Source organism: Sturnira hondurensis, unplaced genomic scaffold (assembly GCF_014824575.4).
Source record: "Sturnira hondurensis isolate 20B ecotype Veracruz unplaced genomic scaffold, ASM1482457v3 Scaffold0000780, whole genome shotgun sequence".
NCBI classification, from domain to species: domain Eukaryota; kingdom Metazoa; phylum Chordata; class Mammalia; order Chiroptera; family Phyllostomidae; genus Sturnira; species Sturnira hondurensis.
In genome coordinates, this window is record NW_028073411.1 from 12,819,377 (window position 1) to 12,843,028 (window position 23,652).

Below are 23,652 nucleotides of genomic sequence, written 5' to 3' on the forward strand. Positions count from 1 at the left end.
TTTCCCTTAATAGCCGATGAACTAAATAAACTGTAGTGAGAGAATTTCAACAACTAAAGAAAGTCACATATTATGAATTTCAACTGGTTGTAGCCAAGGCAGGACGGGGCCGTGAGGGCCGTCACTGCCTGGGCCCCCAGAGCGGCCGTCCTGAGACGCCACTCCCCAGTTTGCAGAGAGGCCGATCGGAGGGCACCTCTTCGTTTTCCTGTCGTTTTCAGTGAAAAGTCATGTGTGTAGTGTTTTCGGTATTATGAAACAGCACTCTGAGATTAAGCCTTATTTATATTTTTTGTTCATATATTAGTATTATAATGTAAGCATTCTGGTGTTTCATACTCAAAATGTTTTTGCTACCAAAGTGATTAATTTAACTGGAAGAAGAGATCATTGCTGTCAGTCAGCCCCACTGAAGACCCTTCCAGTTTAGCCCTCCCTCCCAGGGGAAGAAAAAAATCTGTACAAGTTTCTATCTTCCTGCATACTTTCCCTCAAAAAACACAAAGTCCAGGGGGAAGAGAAGAGTGATTTCCATTTTGCAGGGGCGAACCAAAAACTAGCCTTGGTGCTTTATGGTTGAATCTTATCTCATGTTCTTCTGCCTTCAGAATTTGTATCTTTTTTATAGTTTCACTGGCAGCAACAATAGTTACTTTTTTGAAGCAGTTTGCAACAAACTATTTTGAAAGGCCACTGGGAAATTTGTTTTTGAAATAGAAAGGAACACTTTGGGAGGATGACTGGAAGCAGTTTGAAAAGAGGCCTCTTGTTTAACTGCTCCACAGGACGAGAGCTCTGGGGACTTGGAAGAATCATCTAAAACAAGTCCCAACACAAGCGGTGCTGCTTCAAGGGCCATGGAAGAAAGAGGTGAGTTCTGCATCCGCGAGACGAGTTGTGAGAGACTAACCCTGCAGGCAGCCAGCATTCACCCGCTGAAACAGCCTTCCCTCCTTCGCTTCCCTGTGACCTTCCAGTCACCCACTTGCTTGGCATCTGTAGGGCTTGGGTGTCATTTCTCATTTGGATCCAGTTCCACCCAAAGTGTGCTGCTTACCAGTTAACCAGACTCTGGCTTACTAACTTTGGTGGCACAGGCCTGAGAGTGGAGCGCATGTGCACGTGTGACAGGGATTGTGCCAGTCACCTGGGTGGTGTCACAGCCATGAGACTGGCCATGTCCCCAGCTGTGACTGAGCTCCACTGTTTCTGCAGACGAATACAGCAGCGGTGAAGCTGCTGGCGAAAAGGCAGAGCAAAATGATGATGACAACGTCAAATCTCAGGAGGTAAGGAAGGTTTTCATATTTATTTCTGCGATTAACTCAAGGACTAAAAGCAAATGCAGTAAATGCTGTTACCTAAATTTTCTTTATTTTGAAGGAGTCGAAGAAGCTATTTTTTAAGTACAGTGGGACACCATTTCCTACAGTGTATTTTATCAGTGTCATTTTGATTCATTTTGTTCTTTCCGTCTTCATTTCATCCGGTCATTTGTATGAGACCTACTTCTGTTAAGCCACTATCACAGGATCCGACCAGAGCTGTGCCTCTCTGGCCACGTCAGGTTCCCACCCTGGCAGCTTGCTTAGCACAGCCGAGCCACCCCCCGCGTCGGGCCAGAGAGCAGGGTGCTGCTGTGCCAGGAGTCTGGGCGGGACAGAATGGGAGCGGCAGCCGGGTGTGCAGAAGGCCCAGCAAGCAGCCCCACCCGGGACCCAGTTCACACGGCCTCCGCAGAGGCTGCTCACTCCTGACCCGTTCAGATTTGCAGAGCCCAGTGGGGCACAGAACTGCACTGGCCTGGGACAGGCCCGAAACCCAGGGAAACAGCCTGTCCCCCAGCCAGATCTTCTAGGTAACCAACCATTGCCAGGTTTGCCGTCTTTTAAATAATCCCTTCTGTTTTCTCATACTTCTGTATGAGACAATCAGTGGCCTCCTTTGTTCTTCATCAGGAACGATGTTTGGTCACAAGTGACTGAACTAACCCCCAATTTAAATGGATATGCGTATTTATTCCGGAAGGGAGGGCCGACACAGACTGCTTACGTGCATTGTGTTACCTCAGAGTCCTCAGGACTGGGGGTTCACATGCAGCTGCCAGTGCCGGAGGCAAGGGGACGGCCCTGAGAAAGGAGGCCCTGAGCCCCAGGGCCTGCGTTTTCTAAGTGACGGAGCCGGCACAGAAGGAGGTCTGAATCTCATTTTGAGAAAGGGAGATGCATTTGTGTCGGAGAGGATAAAAGTCATCTGTTTTCCTTTTCCTTGTAGGAAGATCAGCCAGTAATTGTTAAAAGGAAAAGAGGAAGACCTCGTAAACACCCTGTGGAAACAGCCTTGAAAACAAGTAGGTATTTGGCGTGTTTTTAGTTCACACAAGCAATTTTCCAGCTGAGTTTCTAAGTGAGATTTGTTTTTGCATTTTTTAGAAGAAGACTGCAAAGCAGATACTGGCGTTGTCACTGTAAGTAATTGCAAAAGATGAGAACTCTTTGAATGTTTGCTCTTGACCTAGAAAGGGTATAGAGTATCTAATATTTTCAACAACTTTATTTTTTAAAAGTATTTGAAAAGCTCTAAATGACTTTTCTTAAATAAAACATTGATTACCATTCAAATAATATCAGATTACTAATATTTTTACATACGCATTATTCTACAGTCTGATTCCTTCCTCACTTGTGAGTTCGATTACATAAAAATCTACTAGGGACTTACCTGTTGTGGTCTCCCATCATTAAAATATAGAAATTTGCTGCATTACGCAGTGTTAGGTAGTGGCTTCTTTAGGGAAATTGCTGGTGCCTCACTGTGTTGCTACTTTCTGCCACATTCCTTTTGTAGTAAATCGTACCCCGATTTCAGTGCAGAAAATCCCTCAGTGGCACGTGCTCTTTTTAAACGTTCTTTATCTTTGACCCTGAAGTATATGGCCAACCAAATCATTGTATCAGGATCTCATTGCATGAGTGTCAGTGACATTATTAGAAGGACAGACCCATGTTCGCTGACCTGACAAAAGCATGCAGGATTCAGGCCTCAGCCCCACATTGACTCCCAGCCCTGTGGCACCACGACCTTTTGGGGGCTCCATTTCCTTAGAGACCACAGGATTACTGTAAGACAGCAAAACCAAAGGGGCACGTGTAAGTGCATTTCCCAGTGTATGAGCTGGTTCGCTGGGGTTGGGACCGTTAACATTGGGCTGTGCTACATGTCCTCCAGTGCCGGGGACTGGAGTGGCCGGGGAGGGGGCCGAGGCAGCCCCGATAGAAGCAGAGCCGCCATGTTGACTCGGTACACTTCCTCACTGCAGAAAAGAGGACTGGATGTTCTGCCTGCATAATAAGTAGCAGTCCCGATCCTTCCTTCCAGGGGATGATGACAAATTGCTGACTTCAGTGCCCTGTTTGTTTCTTTAAATGCAGGTAGAACAATCTCCACCTGGCAGCAAACTGAAAGTAATGCAAACAGGTCTGTGCCCGCTGTGTTGCTCTGCGTGTGATGTGAGGGAGGGCACGGGAGACTGTTGAGGTGGCTTTCACAGTTTCGTTGCTTCTTGCCGAAGTGTTTTTGGTAAAAAACAGTTGTCTGTATAGCCATGAGAGAATGTGCATATTGGCTTTTCCTGTGATCTGAGCCTTTCTCGATTTTAGAAGTCTGGGAAGCTTTCAGAGAGGAGGACAAAGGCAAGAATAAGACTAGGCAAGGCACTTTGCCATGTGCAAATGGTAATTTCCTGGACCTGTGTAAGGGAGAAGTAGGCTAGGCTGGGGACAGGCCACACTTATCACAAAGATACTAGTTCAGCACAAGAGCCTATTGTTCTCAGAAGAATTCTGAAAGCAGCCTTTGCAGCTTACAAAGCCAGGATGCAGGAGATAAAATTGTTTCAAATGGTTTTGTCCTTGTTCCAAACAAATGTTGATAATAATTCACTCTGGATGATGGGATGCTGAGAACATTCAATGTTATTTGTTAATGTTGCCTACATTTTCCAGAATGTTTCACAATGTGTGTGTATATTTATTTCATCGTTTGATAACTTACATAATGTGGGGGCAACTTCCCTCGCAAGTCCCCCTGGGTGCCACAAATGGAGAGTAATCATGACCAAGATATAATGTGATCTGTTTAGGGAGGAGAAGTGGCCATTTTCCCAGAGGGAAAAGGCTGTGGGCAGTGGCCAGTTTCTCCTAGGAGGAAAAGGCCTCCAGCCCCCTCTTCCAGGGCTTTTTATTGGGTTGTAATACACAGGAATACATGGCGGCAAGGATCAAACAGTAGATAACATTTCAAAGAAATCTGAGGGCTTACTGTGAGTCAGTCTGTCAGAAACAGAGTTTTAGGATTTCCTGCTCGAACCCTTAACATATGAATGCACTCTTAGCAAAGCAGATTTCACAGGTTTATCTGCAGGTCTTTGTGATGCCAGATTTTCCCCAGGACATGCTCTAGCAAGGCAAGGAGCTGCACCCCTCCCCAATAGGTATTCAGGTTTAAGGGGATTAGAGCCAGGAAGCGCTTCTCCCAGAGAACATGGGGACTCTGGCTTTGACAAAGCTGGCAGGGGCAGGCAAGAGTCCATTGCTTTTTATTGCAGCCCCCCCGCCCAGTCCTTCCATGAAGGCCTCCTAAGTGATTGAGTCTGGCTTAGGTTGCCCCCCCCAGCCCCCCGTGAGGGGTCTTACCAGTCATTGACTTCCAACCAAGCTTTGGGGGTAGGGAGAGGAAACTGAGGCAGCCTTTGCTACCAGAGACAAGCCTTGTCTCCTGTGGCTCGAATTCCAAAGGTCGTCCCTCGCCCTTAGCCACAAGGGGTCGAGATACAATTCCTAGAACCAGGCAGAGCGGTCTGCAACAACATAAAAGCAAAAAGATCCACTAATGGGTTTTAAGGGGTTGACGTAGGCAGAAGGGTGAGTGAGAAGCTACCCCGGACCAAAGCAGCAGCGTGCTCCGGTCACCACGGGCACGCAGGTGCAGACTGTTTTAACAGCGTCTCCACAGCTAACTGTGTGACCTGGGGGCCACACTCCAGCTCGCTCATCTCTTGGAAAAGAAGGTTTGTTGCTTGCTTGGTTAGTTTCTTTTTTTTGTTATGTTTTGTTTTTCACACATCAGCACATTGCAACCTAACATCAGGCTTCAGTTGGTTAGTTTCTTAGTTTTAAAAAGGAGATTCTGCTTATGTTTGGCTTTTAACGAGTTTGAGTCACAATATTATAATATTTTAAATCCATATAAGAAGAAGTTACATAACTTGAATGTCCTTTAAAAGACTCAGAGTGAAGCCATGCAGGTGTGTTTGGTGGTTGTTTGGCAGTAATTCTCTGAACCTGGGTAATGATGACCAGTGTAAGACAGGATTCTTCTCTGTTGGCATTTTCTTGGTTCAACTCTTCCGTATGTGTTAGTGTTGAATATATTGAACTCAAGAAAAGGGCAGCTGCCGCGGCCCCATCACTAATGAGAAGTATCTATGTTGTGGAGTGTCTCATGAGCATCCCATAATTCTAGCTATTTGAAGATGGTATATTGAACTAAACTTTATTTTTCTTACCAATCCAGTCTCAGAAAATTGTAGCACCTAGAGAAAGCAAAGTACATAAAGAACAGACAAATACAAGCTAGCACAGTCTCATATACATACTTTTTAGGTACCAATACGTAAGTATTTAGTTACCATAACGTAAGTATTAGTCAAAGAACTCCAGCTGTCACCCAGCTCCTCAGTTATGTGACTCTGAGCATACTGCTTGAGTTCCTGGAGCCTCTTTTTTCCTAACTGTGAAATGGGATGATAGTACTTACAGAGCAACATTGAGATTTTGGTGATATCTGCAGTCCTGACCTGCAGTTCCCGGTACCTTTTGGGGGATCTCTCAGTGTCCCCTTCCTCCTCCCTTTCTCAAGAGCTTATTAATGACACATCTTCAGTGTCTTGACCGACATTCCAACGTGCTGGTTATTCTGACTCAGGCTTTACATGGCTAATACAAAACAATGATGAATTGTATAAAAATGCATTAATTAGCACTGGCATATTCATAGACCACAGCTGGACTGTTGACATTTAGTCTTGCACTAATCAAGTATTAATGCAGAGATTCCCTTTTTCTTAAAGATGAGTCCAATAAAGAAACAGGGGCCCTGCAGGAAAGAAGTATAAGCAATGTAAGTGTTGGTTTTCTTATCAAGATATGTCTTTGAGAAACACACTCAGTACATGTGCAATGGACTGCTCTGTCAACTCGAATGTAACTCTTCCAGGATGACAGTGAAGAGAAAACAGTAGCAAGCGTGCGCCGGAGAGGAAGAAAGCCCAAGCGCTCGCTGACTTTATCTGACGATGCTGGTATGTTCCTAGCAGATCCTGATTATGGGCTCTTAGTATTTCAAAATCACCTTTTTCGGAGTTTTCCTTTAGATGAGGAAAAAGTCAGCGGGGTACAGCTAATATTAGTATTACGTAAATACGTGTGAAATGGCTCTAATCCCGTGTCAGAAATGGCACATCCCAGATGTGTTTCTGAGAGCCTGCGAAGCCTGCGTGAGTGCTGGCTGTGAACTGCCTAAGTAAACTCTCCCAAATGTGTTTGAGACTAAGTTAAACAGTGGTGGGCTGCAAGTGCTGAAGCAGAAAGGAAGTGGAAAACCACTTCTGCCCCTAAGTCCCTAATACCCTGCGCCCTGAACCCCGTGGCTCTGGCCTTTTGAAGTCTTTGGGAATTGTACAATCCAGGTGTTCCCCTTCTGTTTGAACAGAATCCTCAGAACCAGAAAGAAAACGCCAGAAATCCGTCTCTGAGGCACCCGAGGACAAGAAAGACCAGGAGTCTGAGGAGGAGGAGGAAGAGGAGGAAGACGACGAGCCCTCGGGAGCCACCACCAGGTCTGCCACCAGATCAGAGGCTCAGAGGTAACAGGGCAAAGCAGAGCTTCCAGAGACCCTTCCCCACCTCCATACGGGAAACAGCTCAAGTTTCGTGGGGCTGCTGCTTTCAGTGGCGCGCTCGTGCCGCAGTGCAAGCTGTTCTCTTCCTTGTGTCTCCAGCAGACAGCACGTGCTCTCGGCCCTCTGGCATGTCGGTTCTCCTTGAAGAACCTGGTTTCTGTCTTAAACCGTGATGGAGCGTTGCTTCAGAATCTTTGCCAGTGTTAGGTGCCTGTGTGGTGGGACCCGTCCAGTTCCTTCACAGTGGTTATCGCACATGAGCACCCGTCTCTGAAGTGCGGCTCGCCGTGGGTGGAAACGCAGATGGGTCCAGCAGTCCTTTCGAGCGGCAGGCTCCATCCAGGGAGGGAGAGAGCGCCCTGTCTGTGGGAGACACCTCTAACCAGTGCCATGGAGAGGCTGGTCACGTGAAATTGCCCACATGTGACCATTTTTAACTTAAATGACTGGTTATTTCATGTTTGCCAAACCCTAGCATAGCCAGAAGCCTCTGGAAAAGAGTGTCATGGTCAGATGAGTTTGCGCAATGCCAATGACCTCTCGCCTTACATCACAGTGTGCGTGGGAATAGTCAGGTCTCAGCACAGCCTTGCAGGGAAGGAACCTGTCCGCTTGGTCTGAGCAGACCATTTGCCCAGGACACAAGGACACTCTGCCCCTCAGCCTGTGTCATTATACCCTGAGCATCCTTCACTGTTCCTTTGCCCGCAGCACATTGTGAGAGATGCTGAGTCAGTCTGCAGTTTTCATGACTTTCTCTAAAGTGAGAGTATTTCCTGCTTTTAGTGTGATTCACCGCTTGTTAAGGTATCATCTGTAACTTCCTTATCCAAGATTAATTAGAAAGTTCACGAAAATTTATTTCCAGAGTATCACTTACTAACACCTGTCATGCTGGTGTCCTATGTTTACATAAAGACTTAAAGTCTCCCGATTTCTAATTCCTCCAACCTTGGACTTTATCAGCCCTTTGTGTCCTGGCGCACTTCCTCAGAGGTCAGGTTTGGAGCTGGAAGTCTGCAGGTGCTCCCCTGGCTAGAAGGGAGGTGGAGATTTCATATTCCTGTGCCAGGTGGGGCAGTTCAGATAGATAGAAGGTAAACAGGAGTCAGAATCGAGATTCCTGTTGATAGGAGAGGGTTGAGGTGCTGGAGCCCCACACCCCTGCATGCAGGCACAGGACACCCCAGCAGCACCGCCACCTCCCTCTTAAAAATCGTGGGAAGGTCACCTGGTGCAGTACAGCCCGTCTCAAAGAAAGTCCCATAGGCCTTCTAGGCATCTTCAAGTGAGTGTCTAAAAGGAGCTGTCGTATTTGCCCTTTAAAATTCATTCCTCAAAAATAAATGTTACCTGAGTACAGTACGGTTTTATAATCACCTGGATTTATCGATGTTCTTCCTTGATGTACTTGATTTACAAATGGATTCTTTCCTCTTTGGTTCAGATTTCTTGGAGCTGATTAGTTGATTGGTCCAGGATTCCCAAGGTCGGGTGGGCTAGGGGTCAGCGGGTCAGTACAGGGAAGCGATCAGTGCCTCAGTCAGTATGCCAGCATATACCACGGTGGCCAGGAAAGCCACCTCCTGGCCCTGTGTCCTGGTTCAGTAGGAGCCAGCCCCCTGCAGCTTCTATCCTTGGGGCCTTTGCCCAGCTTCCCCTCAAAGGCCTGAAGGTAGCTGCTGGGGCTCCTCTTCTTGGTCGAGCCCCGCCCCGCCCCTGTTCTCAGTTTGGCTCCTCTTTAAGAAGCAGATGCTCCACACCCAGTACCGGCTGACGCACACAAAGGAGCACTGTCCCGCCTCACGCCCTGGGCACTGCGCTTCAGTGTGCAGTTGGTCCTGAGTTCCCTCACCTTGACCTTCGTGCTCGCTCAGCAAGTCCTTTTTCTTAGCGTTTTTGCTGGCGACTCAGGTCTGCTGTCAACGTGACTCTCATGCTGTTGACCACGTGGACCCACCTTGTGAATTTGTGCTTCATGACCTCAGCCTCTTTTCTTGTCTCACAAGCACCTCTGAGACCTTTATCTTGTCGCCTGTGTGTCTTCTGACTGTCACAGATTCTTATTCCTCTGCGTCACTACATACTCTCACCGTCAGAGCAAAGCAGCCTCAGATGACGTGAGGTCTGCTTATTAACTGTGTCCCAGAGGACCAACTATTTTCCTGCTTTGAGTCCCTATTCTGTGACTCACCCCGAGGAGCCTAGTCCTCTGAAGCTCCTGAGGGCCTGGTGCTCAGGGCGGCCACCACCCAGAGCTTCTGTAATCTAGTTCGGAAAGCACCCGGTGAGCCACCTGCAGGATCTCCTAGAAATCTCCAAAACCAGCCAGAGAGGACTTACCCACCAGTGTAAAAGTTAGTCGGTCTGCCCCACTTGTGAGGGAAGTCCCTGCTCACACTCCAGGTCATTTTTAACCACCTGAGACAACTTCTGACACAGCGGCACTTTCTCCCAGAGCTCATTGACCTTCATCTTACCAGGTAGCTCTGGGGATCACTGGCTTCCCAGGTGGGAACCTATCCCAATGCAATGGCAAGGGTGCAAAGGGAGTCTGGGTGGCCTCACCAGTCGGCCTCCCCTCAGGGCCCCCTGTATAGGCCTGGCCTCAACACCCGTGAGCCTCAGATGCGCCAGGATGGAGGGTGAGGCGTGCTTTTCCTGAGTGGTCACAGATCTGGGTGTTTGGTTAAGTCAGCGCAGCACGGTGGAGCCAGTGCTGGCCCACAGCCATTTCCACTTCGGCGGGAGCTGGAGAGGCCAGGGCGTGACCATGAGGCGCCTGCCGCGGCCCAGGCCTTGGCTGCCCCCATAGGCTGAGCTGGGTCCTGCTCCGCGGCTGGTGCTGCTCTTGCTTGAGTGCCCTCCACCCCGACACCGCCGTCCCCAGCTCCCCGTCCCACCGCCCTTCGGGTCAGGCTGTGCAGGTGAGGCGGCTGGTGCTGCTCTCGCTTGAGTGCCCTCCACCCCGACACCGCCGTCCCCAGCTCCCCGTCCCACCGCCCTTCGGGTCAGGCTGTGCAGGTGAGGCGGCATGTGCTGTCACTTTATTAGCTGTGTTCTCCCCTCTGGGCTACAAGCTTGTTCCTTGAGGTCAGGGACTGTCTTACTCTCTGCGCGTTGTAGCAGCAGGAAGTGCCAGACCCGCACGGTGCACGGAACCCGTTCTGACCTCTCCCACCACATCGATCTGCACAGCGTGCTTGTGACGCCCAGATGCATCGTCGTCCCCGTGCACAGAAAGGGCATCCAACTCAGTGCCAGGCTTCGTGCACACAGATTCTTCCATGAACCCTCATCAAGTAAAACGTAGTGTTTTCCTTATTTTTTAGGTGAGAAGAATCTCCAAAAGACATGTTCATCATTTCCTAAAATGTGCAGACCTGTCAGGGAGGCTCTTTTGAAGACCCAGGTTCTGATTCTGGCGGGGTGAGGGGGCTGGGCGGGGCTTGAGCATCTGCATTTGTAACAAGCTCCGGGTGCTGCCAGTCTGCTAGTCAGACCACACTCTGGGTGGAGAGGGAGGGCCTGCTGACCCCTCCCCCCAGCCTCAGCTCGTGTCACGAGGAGAAGCGCACTGACCCTACACTGCTTTCTCTGCTGCATCGCACCTGGCACAGCACCAGATGCCCCACCTGTCCAGTGCACAGGGCTCAATGCCTGACTGGTGGCTGCCCTAGACACGGTTCGTGATGGGCTGCAGTCAACTCAGAGTAGGCGAAAGGTGCTGAAACTTCATCGTATGCACCCATATTTGACTCAGTTTATTTACTTTGGCTGTCAAAGGGTCAGTAAGCAAACATGCCTTCCTATGGGTGAAGCCCCACCCCTGCGGGCTCAGCTTTCCAGGTGCTGACTTAGTACCAAGCACTGGAGCTGGGAACTGGCTGCAACCCAGCAGCTACTCTGGAGACACATCCTGTCTCGTCGGGGAGACGTGTGGGACTTCCAGACCTTTTCGACAGCCGCACACAGCAGGGATGCATGTTGCAATACTGCTCCTGTAAGTGAAACCAGAGTTCCATGAGCCAGGCTTGAAGTGCCACCAAGGGTGTTTTCTATGTGTTCTATTCATCCTTGGTTTTAAAGTAAGGCCTGTTACCCTCTGTTGGGAAAAGCGCAGTGGATGAATGACAATGGTCGGTGCTGCAGGACTTCCCAAGAGCAGCTTCCCCAAGGAGCTGCTTTTCACTGGGGCTTAAAATGAGCTTTGCCAGATGGGAGGTGTGGAGTGCCCCTTCTCTCCACAGAATGTCACATGCCCAAGTATGAAATGTAGAAGAACATTGTGTGTTCGGCAGGACTGTGGGCCAGATGGTGCAAAGTCAGGCGTATACGATTAAGGACTTGGTGGGTTCTGCTGTGGATGACTTTATCCTGAAAGCATCACGGAGCCAGAGATAGAGACGTGATTAACTGGCGTTGCCCACAGATAATTCTGGTAGCAGCGTGGAGACAGGCCTGGGCTGCAGGCAGGGAGAGTGTAGAGTGTCACCAGCTGTCTGCTGTGAGCCACGCTGAGACTGCACCTCCTGGGACAGAGTAGGCACGAGCCTGTCGTNCCAAGAGCAGCTTCCCCAAGGAGCTGCTTTTCACTGGGGCTTAAAATGAGCTTTGCCAGATGGGAGGTGTGGAGTGCCCCTTCTCTCCACAGAATGTCACATGCCCAAGTATGAAATGTAGAAGAACATTGTGTGTTCGGCAGGACTGTGGGCCAGATGGTGCAAAGTCAGGCGTATACAATTAAGGACTTGGTGGGTTCTGCTGTGGATGACTTTATCCTGAAAGCGTCACGGAGCCAGAGATAGAGACGTGATTAATTGGCGTTGCCCACAGATAATTCTGGTAGCAGCGTGGAGACAGGCCTGGGCTGCAGGCAGGGAGAGTGTAGAGTGTCACCAGCTGTCAGCTGTGAGCCACGCTGAGACTGCACCTCCTGGGACAGAGTAGGCGCGAGCCTGTCGTGTTCTTGCCGGTTGTTTCCACTTGGGGCCGTGGGGGGGGGCGGGGGCTGTTGATTGTTTCATAGGTAGAACAGCTGAGCCCAAAGAGGAAGGTCAGGTTGACCAAGTCAACACCCAGAGCATGGCCCCGCTGGAACCAGAGCACGGTTCTGACTGCTCTGGGGGTGTTGTGGGGGCTCTGCAGGTGACCACTCAGCACAGGCTCTCCTAGACTCTGTCTCCTTTTCCTGCGTGTGAACCTTACCCAGGTTTTCTTTTCTTGGCTCCCAAGTTCAAAAATCTTTTTTTTTTTTAACTCCCAAATCACTTGAAGCAGCTCCTTCTCACTCTCACCACTGCCTGACTCATGTCTGCCGCAGGTCAAAGGCGCAGCAGTCCCCTCCCACCAAACGCAAGAGGGAGGCCAGCCCCCCGGGGGCCCGCACGCGAGGCCAGCAGCGGGCGGAGGAGGCCCCGGTGAAGAAGTCGAAGCGGTAATCCTGAGCGGACACGTGGAGGAGATGGAGAAAGCTCCAGCCTTGGGCGCAGGCTTTTTTTTTTTAACCAAGGAAAGTACCTGCATGTGCTCTAAGTTCCTAGGTGCAAGCTTTTTCTTGTTATGTTTTAAATGGCTTTATAAACTGTTGTTCATAGAAGATAGATATTATGTACATTTATTTCAGATAAAGGAAAATAAGTTTACTTTGTATCAACTCAAAGCAAAGTAGTTGTATATTTTAACATTGGAAATTGGGATTCCCGACGGGGCACATCTGGAGTGCAAACCCTTCCGCCCTTCCGACACCAGGCTGCCTGCTGGTCGTCTGTGTACAGTCTATAAACATGTAAAAATAGGTTGTATTTTACTCTGTGTATGATGCTAATCAATGAACACTTTATTTATTTTACAGAGAAAACTTATCTGTGAACTTTACTATATATCTGTTTATTTTATTTTATTATTTTTTTAATTAAAAGGATTTTAAATGCTATGCAGTCCCTAGTAGCAGTGTTTAGGACTGCCTGCCTGTAACTATGAACATGATCAGGCAGGAAATGCAGAGCCTTCTCGCATGTGCTCAAGTAAAGTAGTTTAGCTCAAGGGGCCCCGTGGCCTTTCTGTTCACAGTTGCGACTTTTTTAAGGATGTCACTCGTTTTCAGATCATACTCTCATCTGTGACTGCACTGCCAGCCCCACTGGTGAAAGAGGTACTGGCTCAGCCACAGTTCCATCCCGTTTGCCACCTGCGGCAGAAACGCCCTCCCCGGCCCGCAGTCCGTGTTCGCTCCCCTCCGCTGTTCCGAGGCTTCGCCCACGTTCTTTCCACACCATCAATTCAGAGAAGAGAAACGCTTTGAGGATTAGGCCACTCCTGTCATGCTCCAGGATTTTATGTTGTTTCCTACATAATTATTACCGACTAGAAACTGGCTTTATTGCCGGGTCCTTTTTTAAACATCCTTAATCTCCCATATGAGCAAACTGTCCAACTTATGTTTTTCATAAGATTAAACTTTTCTTAAGATCAAATTTGTCTGTAGCAATGATGTGATGAGTTGCCAAATAATTGAGATTATTTTAAAATGTTTTATTCATATTCTTGTTTTGTAATTAAAATCTACATTCAGTGTGTGAATTTTTTTGACGCAATGTAAAGTGGATATTTCTGTCATTTTACATGGTTTCTTACTGAGATTTTATATATAAATTATAAAATGTTTCCCAAAACTTCAGCAGTAAGATTTCTTCTTTTCTGAACTTCAGACCTACTCCCTGTGAAAACCGCTTCTTTAACTGATGTGTCTTGGCCGTATTGTTCCAGCTTCACGTTTAAACACGAGCCATCGATAGCATGTCCCGGGAGAATCCAATGGCATGCCATCAGGGGGCACTGCTCTTCCGACCAGATCGCACCTCGAACCCGCGAGGCTGAGACTGAACTGTCTGCAAACCCCAGGCCAGGGTTCTTGCTGGGTAGCCGCAGGGGAGGGAGGCGCCATCTTCACCCGGGAGGCAGGCTCACAGGCAGCAATGGGGTACTTTGACCCAGACATCTAGGCAGCTGATAAAACCGAACCACTTTGGTCACAGTGGGGGCAATTAGAACTCACACAAATGCTGAAAAAAGGCTGCGTCCTTATTTTCCTGCTTCACTTTGATTTTTGTTTGTTTATTGTTCATCTATATGCAAGAGTATCTTACATTTCCTAAAATTGCTGCTTAGCTATCTTTGTGATTAAGTCAAGAGCAAGAAGTTTTTCACGATACACTGACACAGATGATTTTCTCAGGGGAGGAGAACACGGTATAGCCAGCATTTGCCCCTGAACTGCCGTTCTGGGAAGTGCACAAATGTTGGGCCCTGACTTCGTGCCCAGCACCAGGGATGCAAAGATGAATGTACTCAAAATCTGAGGTTACAGCCCTCCCACCAGATCCCTAACGTGTCCGATTGCTGCAGATGCTGCAAAAGGAATTCTACCGTCTGTTCTGAAAAACTGGTACTTCGATAAGTAAGTGGAAGAACCAGGATATAAGGAAACAAGAAAACCTTTAGAAGGGTCAATGGAGCTTGGAGAGACAAAACTCAATAATTCAGCCCTGGCTAGTGTGGCTTAGTGGATTGAGTGCTGGCCTGTGAACCAAAGGGTCGCCAGTTCTATTCCCAGTCAGGCACAAGCCTGGGTTGCGGGCCAGGTCCCCAATAGGGGGTGCACAAGAGGCAACCACACACTGATGTTTCTCTCCCTCCTGCCCTTTTCTCTAAAAACCTTTTTTGAAAAATCGAAGGTGGAGCCCTGGCTGGTGTGGCTCAATGGATTGAGCACAGGCCTGTGAAGCAAAGGGTTGCCCGTTCAGTTCCCAGTCAGGGCAGATGCCTGGTTTGCAGGCCAGGTCCCCAGAAGGAGACACATGAGAGGCAACCACACATTGATGTTTCTCTCCCACTCTTTCCTTCCACTTCTCTCTCTCTAAAAATAAATATATATATTTTTTAAATCGAAGGTGGAAGCCCTGGCTGGCATAGCTCAGTGTATTGAGCACGGGCCTGCAAACCAAAGGATCGAGGTTCGATTCCCAGTCAGGACACATGCCTGGGTTGCAGGCCAGTTCCTGGCGGGGGACACACGAGAGGCAACCATACATTGATATTTCTCTCTTCCTCTCTCCTTCCCTTCCCCTCTAAAGACAGACAAAATCTTTTTAGAAAAATCAAAGGTGGAGAGGATTGATCACTTGAAATCCCACGAGTCAGCTATATTCTGATGTATAATTCCTTTGGACTTTATTTTATTTACATATATGGAAAAACTACAGCAAATCTAAGGTGCTACAGGTCATAACAACTCATCCTTTCTTTTTTCCCCCCTCTAAGAAAAATAAAATGACACAGAAATGAATTAATCTGTCATACCTACTTGCTTTGAAATGTTCCTCGGTTTCTTCCACCTCTAGCTGGGTGGCTGGGCATGGATTAGACAGTCCTTTGTGTCTCCAGAGCAAAACAGAAGATCACCAACTTGTGGATATTTTCCTTTCTCCGGTCTCGGTGCTTAGTCATTGCTTTGCAAGAAACAGTAAAATCACACGGTTTTCTCCAACACTGAATATTTGCCTCGGCCTCACCAATACAAAATGTGTTTCTAAGCTGTGGGGTTTTGTGACTTTACGAGGACACAGTGACATCAAGTCATAATGCCATCTTGTTAAAGAGATTTTAAATAATGTTTGAAATCAAAGTGCATGGAGCCGATGGTGCACATGGTTCGCGTGTGATATGACTGGTTATGAACAAGTTCATGCACGTCAATGACCTTGACGACTATAGCGCACCTGCCACAGGCTCAGTAACGATCTTCAGATGCTTCCTAATTCCAGAGATCTTACCACATGTGTAGGGGAAAGTGTGCCTTCGGACTCATGAAATAAGTAGATGTTTTGCAAAACTGAAGTTTCACATCTACCTTTTCATGCCTTTTGAAAAAAGATTATCTATCTATGGAATACTTCTTACAATAAAACTGCAGAGGTATTATATATATACCTGTTTGATGTACACATAGCTAATGTACATACATAATTATGATATGTGATTTTTTAAAAATCCAGTTTACCCACAATGCCTTGGAAGCTTCCAGCATGCCCCCAGGGTTACCACCTTTCTAATTACAGGTTTATCATTTTTACTGCATATGTAAATAATACATTTCTAAACAAATACTTTTCAGTTTTGAATGTTTCTGCACTTGATGCAAATAGAGTCCTATTTTAGGGACCATCGAATTGCTTTTTCCTTGTACCTGTGTTCTGAAAGTCATCTATGGTTAGTGTTCAGCAGTTCAAGTTTATTTTCACTTCTGTATAAGTGTTCCATTTGAAGGCTATATCACAATACACTCTGCTATTAGTTGCCTGTTACTGGTCTTGGGGGTGTTTCCAGGTTAAACAATACTTCCATGACTATTCTATAAATATTTTGTGGGCAGGCCCTTCCAGACTTATCGATATTGTTGTACGTAGAGAAAACGATATTTCTCCGTCCACTGAGGTACGTGGGAGACACAAGCCAGCGAACCAGAGGACAAGACCACGGCCACGTGAAGGCTCCAGCTTTGGTTCAGCCCCACCCCCACCCCACAACCTCCAGCTTTCCGCTCCAGGGTGCAAGGGCTCATTCCTACGGGAGACGTGGTTTCAGGTTTGCCAGACAGCGCCAGATGGTTTCCCGCATGCTGTCACCGCAGGGGACTCCCGCAAGTGACAGCGAACTTCTCTCTTCCTCCACGTTTTGTGGGACAGGACTCCTGAAGTTCTGCCTGTCTGGTGGAGGGAAATGACTCAGCACGTTCTCACGTGTGCGTTCCCATCCTGGTTCTCCTCTTGGGCGACACGCCTGCCCATGTCCTCTGCCCATTTTGTGTTCTCCTTGCTGACTTGCAGGAGTTGTTCGTGTATTAAGGTAGGAATGTGCCTCGATGCATTCGAGCATAATAAGCCTTTGTGTGTGTGTGTTGTGAATACCCCCCAACACACACTTGCACACACATACGGACAATGGGGACTTCACCTTTTTGCTTTCTTTATGGTACGTTTTGGTGAACAGTTTTTAATTTTAATGGAGTTAAGTATAAATTTCATTTTGTAGTTAGTTCTTGTGCTTTGGCTTAAGATCACATATTCTCCTAAAGGCTTTGACGTTTTGCCTCCCGTGTTTGTGGCACAGAGCAGACAACGAGAGCTGTATCAGCATGTGACCACAGGAAGCCAAGTGCCCACAACAGTCTAGGCCAGCCCCGGCCGGGGCAAGACTGGACCGTAAGAGACCATCCCAGGCAAGAACGCCTGTTGCTGAAACTGATTCTCCAGTCAGACCGGCGTCCTCTGGCCGTTGTCCTGGGGGTGCCCTTCACTTCTCTTACTGTTGGGATCCCTTAAGGCCTGCATCCCACACCTTCCTCTTGCTTGTTCACTCCTACAGTTCAGTGAAGCCCCAGTAGCATTCGGGGCTAAGACTAAGAATCGGGCAAATGAGAGACCACACCCAGCCCCAAGCTTTACTAATCAATCCAAGGTTGTAAGTAGTTGCCAGGCACAAGTGCAACACAGAGTCCCAGACAGCCGACCTGCATGCCTGGGGCTTTCTCATCGGGACACACAGGCCCCGACTGGCACATGGAGTCTCCAAAGGAGACCTTCAGCTCCGCACAGACAAAAGCCACTACAGAGATAATCTCAGGTGGTTGCAGAGCTTGTGTGATGCTTCCCAGGGAGCCACGACCCCCAAATCAGTGGATTCCAAGGGGTGTGTGTGTGTGTGTGTGTTGTGTTGTGTTGTTGCCACAGGCAACCCTGGAGAGACCAGGTATCCCCCACAAAAGCCCCGCCCCAAATACTAACTACCAACTCCCCATCCAGCTGTTTTTTCTGAAGGCCCAACACCGGAGTGAACAGGGATTTTGGCCTCCAGGTCAGTTGCTTGCGGTACCCGGGGTGTCCCTCACTGTTGGACTGAAGGCCAGATGCAGCATCTTCCTCCGACTGCATCAGAGAAAATCACCCTAGGCCTTGTAGTCACGGGGCAGTCAGCTGATAGAGACCACGTCAGTTATGTTAACAGGCCCTTTAATACTGGGGATGGGCTTCGAGAACTATTGAAGGACAAAAGAGTAACATGGCGATGGGATGTGACGTCGAGTAACCAAAAAGCAGCTGTCACAGTACCCCTGGGCTTGGAAAACAGAATGGAAGGCTGGGGTGGGGAGGCCACGGGAGGGGAGGCCACGAAGAGCTGGGACCCAGAAGGGCGCTGCCCATTTGGTGGCTTCTCAGACAGCAAACTGCGGCTTGTTCTCAGAGACCAGGGAATCTGGAACCAACGGCCCCTGCAAGCAGCTGTCCCTGCCAGGTGAAGAGCCGGCTTGGCTGGGGGATGCTAGTGGGGGGAAGGGTGACCCAGGAAGAGGAAGAAAGTTCCTCCCCGAGCTTTAGCCTTCTGGTCTCTTTTCAGTGGCCCTCCTTGAGCACAGCTGGAGAGCCAACCAGCCACAGAGAAACGGGTTGGCAGGGTCCCAGGCCAGCACCACGAAGCAGGACAGAGATGGCTGGGTGGAGCGAAGACACAGCAGCTTAGTTATCGGCACGACCCACAGGTCCGCCCACCCACATCCCTCCAGCCCACCCTTCTGTGCACGCAGATGTCTGCACAAGAACACCTGGGACTGCGGATGCCCCTTACTCCCTCGTAAGCTCAGCGATGCATTTTGAGTACGCAGTTCGAGTGTGTAGTTCTTCTGGCTTCTGAGTGTTTTTGTGGGAGCCGGGCCTTCACACATGCCCAGAATGTCACGCTTCCTCACATAAAAACCAGACAGACACTTTTCAAATCCTCTGCAGAAATCGTGTGTCCCCGTTCATTCAGTTCACAGCTCCTGATGGACCAGTCTGCCCGTTAGCTTCTAAAAAACGCACCTCCCTGCGACCACCTGCAGATCTGGCCTGTGCTTTTTCTCCCATGTCCTCTTCTCAACACGAGTTTGTCATCACAGCTCAGGGTTGCTTTCACCTGCAGAAACCAATCTGTCAGTCCTCAGCGACTCTTCCTCGAAATTGGCAAACTCATTGTTTTTTTCAACCAAAAAGAACTATTTGACAAGAACTTACCTTTTCCTATTTTTGACTTGTGTGTCTCCGTTTACCCTCAGACATTGCTGTTAACTTCATCCCCGTCATCTTGGGGCCTCTGGGGCTTCAGAAAGATCCTTTCCGGGTAAACATTCTCGGGGTTTCAAAGGGTGTGACGGGTCACTTTCGATTCTTAAAATTAAAATGTAAATCTAACCCTAAGTGAAATCCATGTCTTAACAAGTGTGTCCACCCTCCACCCCACCCCACCCCGACCCCTGCTTCCTTCTGCCCTGAACATAGGTTGATCTAGAAAGACAATTTGGACAGAAGGAGCCTTTTTTTTCCTCTTCATATTTCACCAAGGACCCTTTTTGAATCGATAGGAAGCATGTGCCCAGCCCCAGTTCACCGGCATCTGTGCAGAGATTTCTCCGAAGCCTCCTCGAGTGTCTCCTTTTGACAGTTCCCAGGACAGCCCGGTCCCATCTGTCCGCCTGACATTCCATTAAGCCTGAGAGCTGCCGCGATATCCTGTTCTCCCCTTCCTGTGTCTAGCCACACTTACTCAGGCAGAATGACAGTTCGCTGCAATGCCTGGACATAAATCTCTCCAGTACGCTCCTCCCCGGCACTGCCCCTCCCCCCCAAGCCCCGTTCTCTGAACGCACAGCCTGCTGGCCCTTTTCCCTTTCGGAACCCAGGCTGAAATGTCCCCGAATGGAAATAAACATCTCCGAGTTAGGCCTCAGAAAATGATTTAACAACAACAAAAGAAGCTGAAATATGTTATTTGTACTAAAAGACAAAGGGAACAGCCGTGTACCTGAGGTCCGTGGTGCGCTGCGCGGTTTCCAGAGCGATGTGGGAGACAGACGTCCTAGTGTGGCAGTCGGTCGCATTCTGCACGACCTGGGATAAATCACGTGGCCTTTCTACATCTCAGGCTCCTCGTCCATGAGCAGAAATTCCGGGACCCGTCCCACGGACCTTAGAGGGCGGTGCAGGATAAAGTGAGACCATCCATTCCATAAGTATTTGCTGAGAGCATTCCACGTGCCAGGCTCATTCTAGGCCAAGGAGACACATGCTGAGGCATTGAAACACCATGTGTGGAACTTGTCCATGTGACTGCATGTAGCTATAGATCGTTCATGCTTGCTGCTGTGTGGTAAGTAGTGTCCTTTTCTGTGAATGATCGTAAACAATTTACCCATTCTACTTTAACAGATATTTTTTAAATTTTCATGTATTGATTTTAGAGAGAGAGGAAAGAAGGAAGAGAGAGAAATGTCAGATTGCCATTCCACTCATTGACACTTTCCCTGTTGGATTTTTGTATGTGCCCTGACCTGGGATCGAACCCACAACCTTGGTGTGGTGGGACAACACTCTAACCAACTGAGCCACCTGGCCAAGGCTGTCCATTCTACTCTTAATGAGCATTTGAGTAGGCGCCAGGTTTTGGAAAGTAGAAAATGAAGCTATGCACATTCTGGCACATGAGGTCTGTCCAGAAGTTATTCAGCCATGTAATATGAGAATCAGAGACATTCATTGAAGAAGATCCAAGGTACAAGAAACATTGTACATAGGACAATGACATCTCAGTCCCCTTCCAAGTAGGCACCTTGGGACCTCACACAGTTCTCCCAGTTGCCATCAGCTGCCCCATCATGTTTTCCTGAATGTCATCAATGGTCTGAAATCTCTTCCCTTTCAAAGGTGATTTTAGATTTGGGGAAAGGCAGATGTCTCAGGGTTCCAAATAAGGGTTGTCGGGGGGGGGGGCTGAGTCACTTGGATGATTTGATGTTTTACAAAAAAACTCTGCACAAGACGTGATGCATGAGCAGGCGAACTGTCACGATGAAGCTGCCAATCACCAGCTGCCCAGAGCTGCAGGCTTCTGAACCATCTGAATAGTTTCCATGGAGGAAAGTTCAAGCTTAATGTAAAATCTGATGCAGATTTGTTGCTCTATTCACTCAGTTATTTTCAATACAACAGCCACACAGTACACATGCTCACTCAATGGTGTCTACCACCCCCACTGACTAGTACAGTGACATCATCATTGTTCACATATGCGCACTCCTGTCTGCCTGTTTACATGGACATCAGCAAATCATTCTCGTGACATTAACAATGGCTGGACTTTTTCCAGACAGACCCTGTGTGTCTTTCAGTGAATTTATGCCCATATTTCTATTGCGTCCGTTCTTTTCTAGCTTTTCTGATTATTTCAGAAAGCCCCAGCATGGCACTCACTTGCTGTGAAACCTCTCTAGCCCTTGCCCATCTGTCTTTACGACAGACAGCCACCTTCAGGCCCCAGCCCTCAGAGTCCTGCTGTATCTAGCTAGTTCACTAACACTGCTTTGTCGACATGACAAAGACTTTTAAGATGATATATGCTAAGATGATATGTGGTATTTTTTATATGTTTCTATATGAATACACTTGCATTACTTTTGTGTAGTTTATACAAAGGTTCATTTGAAGATACGGCTAAGTTCCAACAATAACCATCTCCGTGGGGGTATTAAGTGACCTAGGTGGACACACAGAGATGGCAAACTGAGAAGGGGTCCAGGGTGACTGTAATTAAGGGAATGCTGCTCTCAGAAAGGCACACTCTTGAATTCTGCACCTTTGTTTATCATGGCCAGGTGGCAACTTGTCCAGATTAGTTGGTTTAATTAAAGACAAAGAGGTCAAATCGGGCAGGTGGGAGGGTAAACCATCGGGTTGCCTGGGTTCCTGAAGCGAAACATCACGGGAGTGCGTGAGTCCCGGGCAGATGAAGAGCTGAAGGAATACATGAACCGAGGCTGGCCGTGGAGAACAGTCTCTTTTAAAAATGGCACATTTTCTTGTTTGCGTCCTTTGCCAGAATGCATGGGTGGGTGGGATCTGCCCGAGGAGGAACAGGGCGGGCGGCATGTAGGTGGAGAAACAGGAGCCAAGGGTTTGGGAGCGGGGAGGCGTCCACAGGAACCGCAGAGACTCACCTGGCTGTGCTGGGAAGTGGAGAGAGTGGCCAGGTGAAGAGCACCTCCAGTGCCGGCACCTCGACCCAGCCCCACGGAGCACCTCCGAAGTCTGGACTCAGCGCCCAAATCCATGACCACTCCTCCTTCGAGCTGCTGTCCCGAGCATGCGTGCTCCTAGGCCAGCACGTGCTGTCGTTTCATGGGTAGTTGGGTGAGCTTCGGTTTTGCAAGGAAAGTTCTGGAGACGGATGGCGATGGTGCCCACCAATGTGAATGCGCTGAACGCCACTGAACAGCATCCTCAAAATGCTTCGAGGGGTGAATTTCACGTCATGCATAGTTTACCACAATTTTTAAAAATGGTAAACATGACAAAAGCAGTGCCACGCCTGCCCACTCTCTCCATCCCCAACACCACCTACGACAAGCGGCTGCTGTCTCTGGCTTGTAGCTCCCAGCAGGTCTCCACGCTTCTCCTTTCATCATCCCCACAACCCAGAATAATTTTTTTCAGATGTAAGTCATACGCAGTTAACTCTTCGCTTCAAATATCCTGGTGGCTTCTTGTCAAACTTAGAATAAAGTCTGGACTCCTCACTGGGGCTTATAAAGCCCTGCACAGTCTGGCCTCTGGTTGCCTCTTGGACCTCAACTCTTGCAACTCGGCCCCAAACCCACCACGCTCCAGTGTCCTGAGCAACCTGTTGGGTCCCTGAGCTTGCTGTGACTGTCCCCACCATGTGCCCTTCGCCCTAGTTTTTTCCCCTCTGTCTGAAAAAATCTCTTCCTCTATATTCTTTCTGCTCCGAATCGCAATCCAGCTACCGCAGACCCCAGTCCCCTCTGCCATGCCACAGTGCTTTCATTCTTCTCACAGCACTGCCCCCAGCTGACCTCTCGTCCGTCGATGCATTTAAGCGCCTGTTTCTTCATGGTATTCCACCCCTGGAATGTTAGCTACGGGGGCTAGTCCCTTGGGCAGCCTTGAACCCAGAGCCTAGAGCCACACCTGAGACATGGTAGGACCTGAAGGGAAACTGGCTGGATATTAAAGGAATGAAAGGAAGAGACTAGAGAAAGGGAAATTAGTTGGCAAACCTTGCAAGGAGAATGTGGCACAGTGCCTTGAGAGCGCCTAGGACAGTTACTTAGGCTCAGAAAGGTGGTAAATTCAGAAGACTTTCTTTGAATTTTATACAAAACTCAACACAGGCAACTGCACATAATACTTATCTTCCACCCAAACCTTCTCCTCTTCTCCGCCCCCCCAAAAAAAGAAGAAGAAGAAGAAAGAAAGAGAAAAGAGAAAAAGATAGAAAAAAAGAGCACCATCACCCACCCAGTGTTTAACAGACAACCCAAATGAGAAAGAAACTGACCTACAGACAGGCTTGTTGACGATGCCCGAGCTTTCTGAGGTTTAAGGCGAAATACCCCAATTAGCTGGTGAAAATCCTCCCCGTGACTCCATCGAGCACACAGACTACAAGTGCCCGGCTCGGCATCGGCATCCGGCGGAAGCCTGGGTCGCCTGCTCGCAGGAGGTAGGTCGCCCGGGGAGCCGGCGCAGGGGGATCCGGGATGTGTCCGGCCTGGAGGCCTCGGGGCTCCGCAGTCCCCTGGGCCC

General features: G+C 48.7%; 1 protein-coding gene across 4 annotated transcripts in view; it reads left to right on the plus strand.

The window, feature by feature from the left end:
- Window positions 1-13,623, plus strand: part of BOD1L1 (biorientation of chromosomes in cell division 1 like 1) — a 51,796-nt gene extending 38,173 nt beyond the window's left edge. For 3 of the 4 annotated variants that reach the window (XM_037045740.1, XM_037045761.1, XM_037045771.1), the window contains 9 exons: window positions 786-870; window positions 1,216-1,289; window positions 2,275-2,350; window positions 2,433-2,467; window positions 3,432-3,477; window positions 6,131-6,180; window positions 6,277-6,361; window positions 6,772-6,925; window positions 12,285-13,622. In XM_037045740.1, coding sequence (XP_036901635.1) covers window positions 786-870; window positions 1,216-1,289; window positions 2,275-2,350; window positions 2,433-2,467; window positions 3,432-3,477; window positions 6,131-6,180; window positions 6,277-6,361; window positions 6,772-6,925; window positions 12,285-12,402 — 723 coding nt within the window. In that variant the 3' untranslated portion in view covers window positions 12,403-13,622. Of the gene's footprint in view, window positions 1-785; window positions 871-1,215; window positions 1,290-2,274; window positions 2,351-2,432; window positions 2,468-3,431; window positions 3,478-6,130; window positions 6,181-6,276; window positions 6,362-6,771; window positions 6,926-12,284 lie in introns of all 4 variants that reach the window. The other variant, XM_037045751.1, reaches the window with a different exon arrangement.
- The last annotated feature ends 10,029 nt before the right edge of the window (window positions 13,624-23,652 follow it).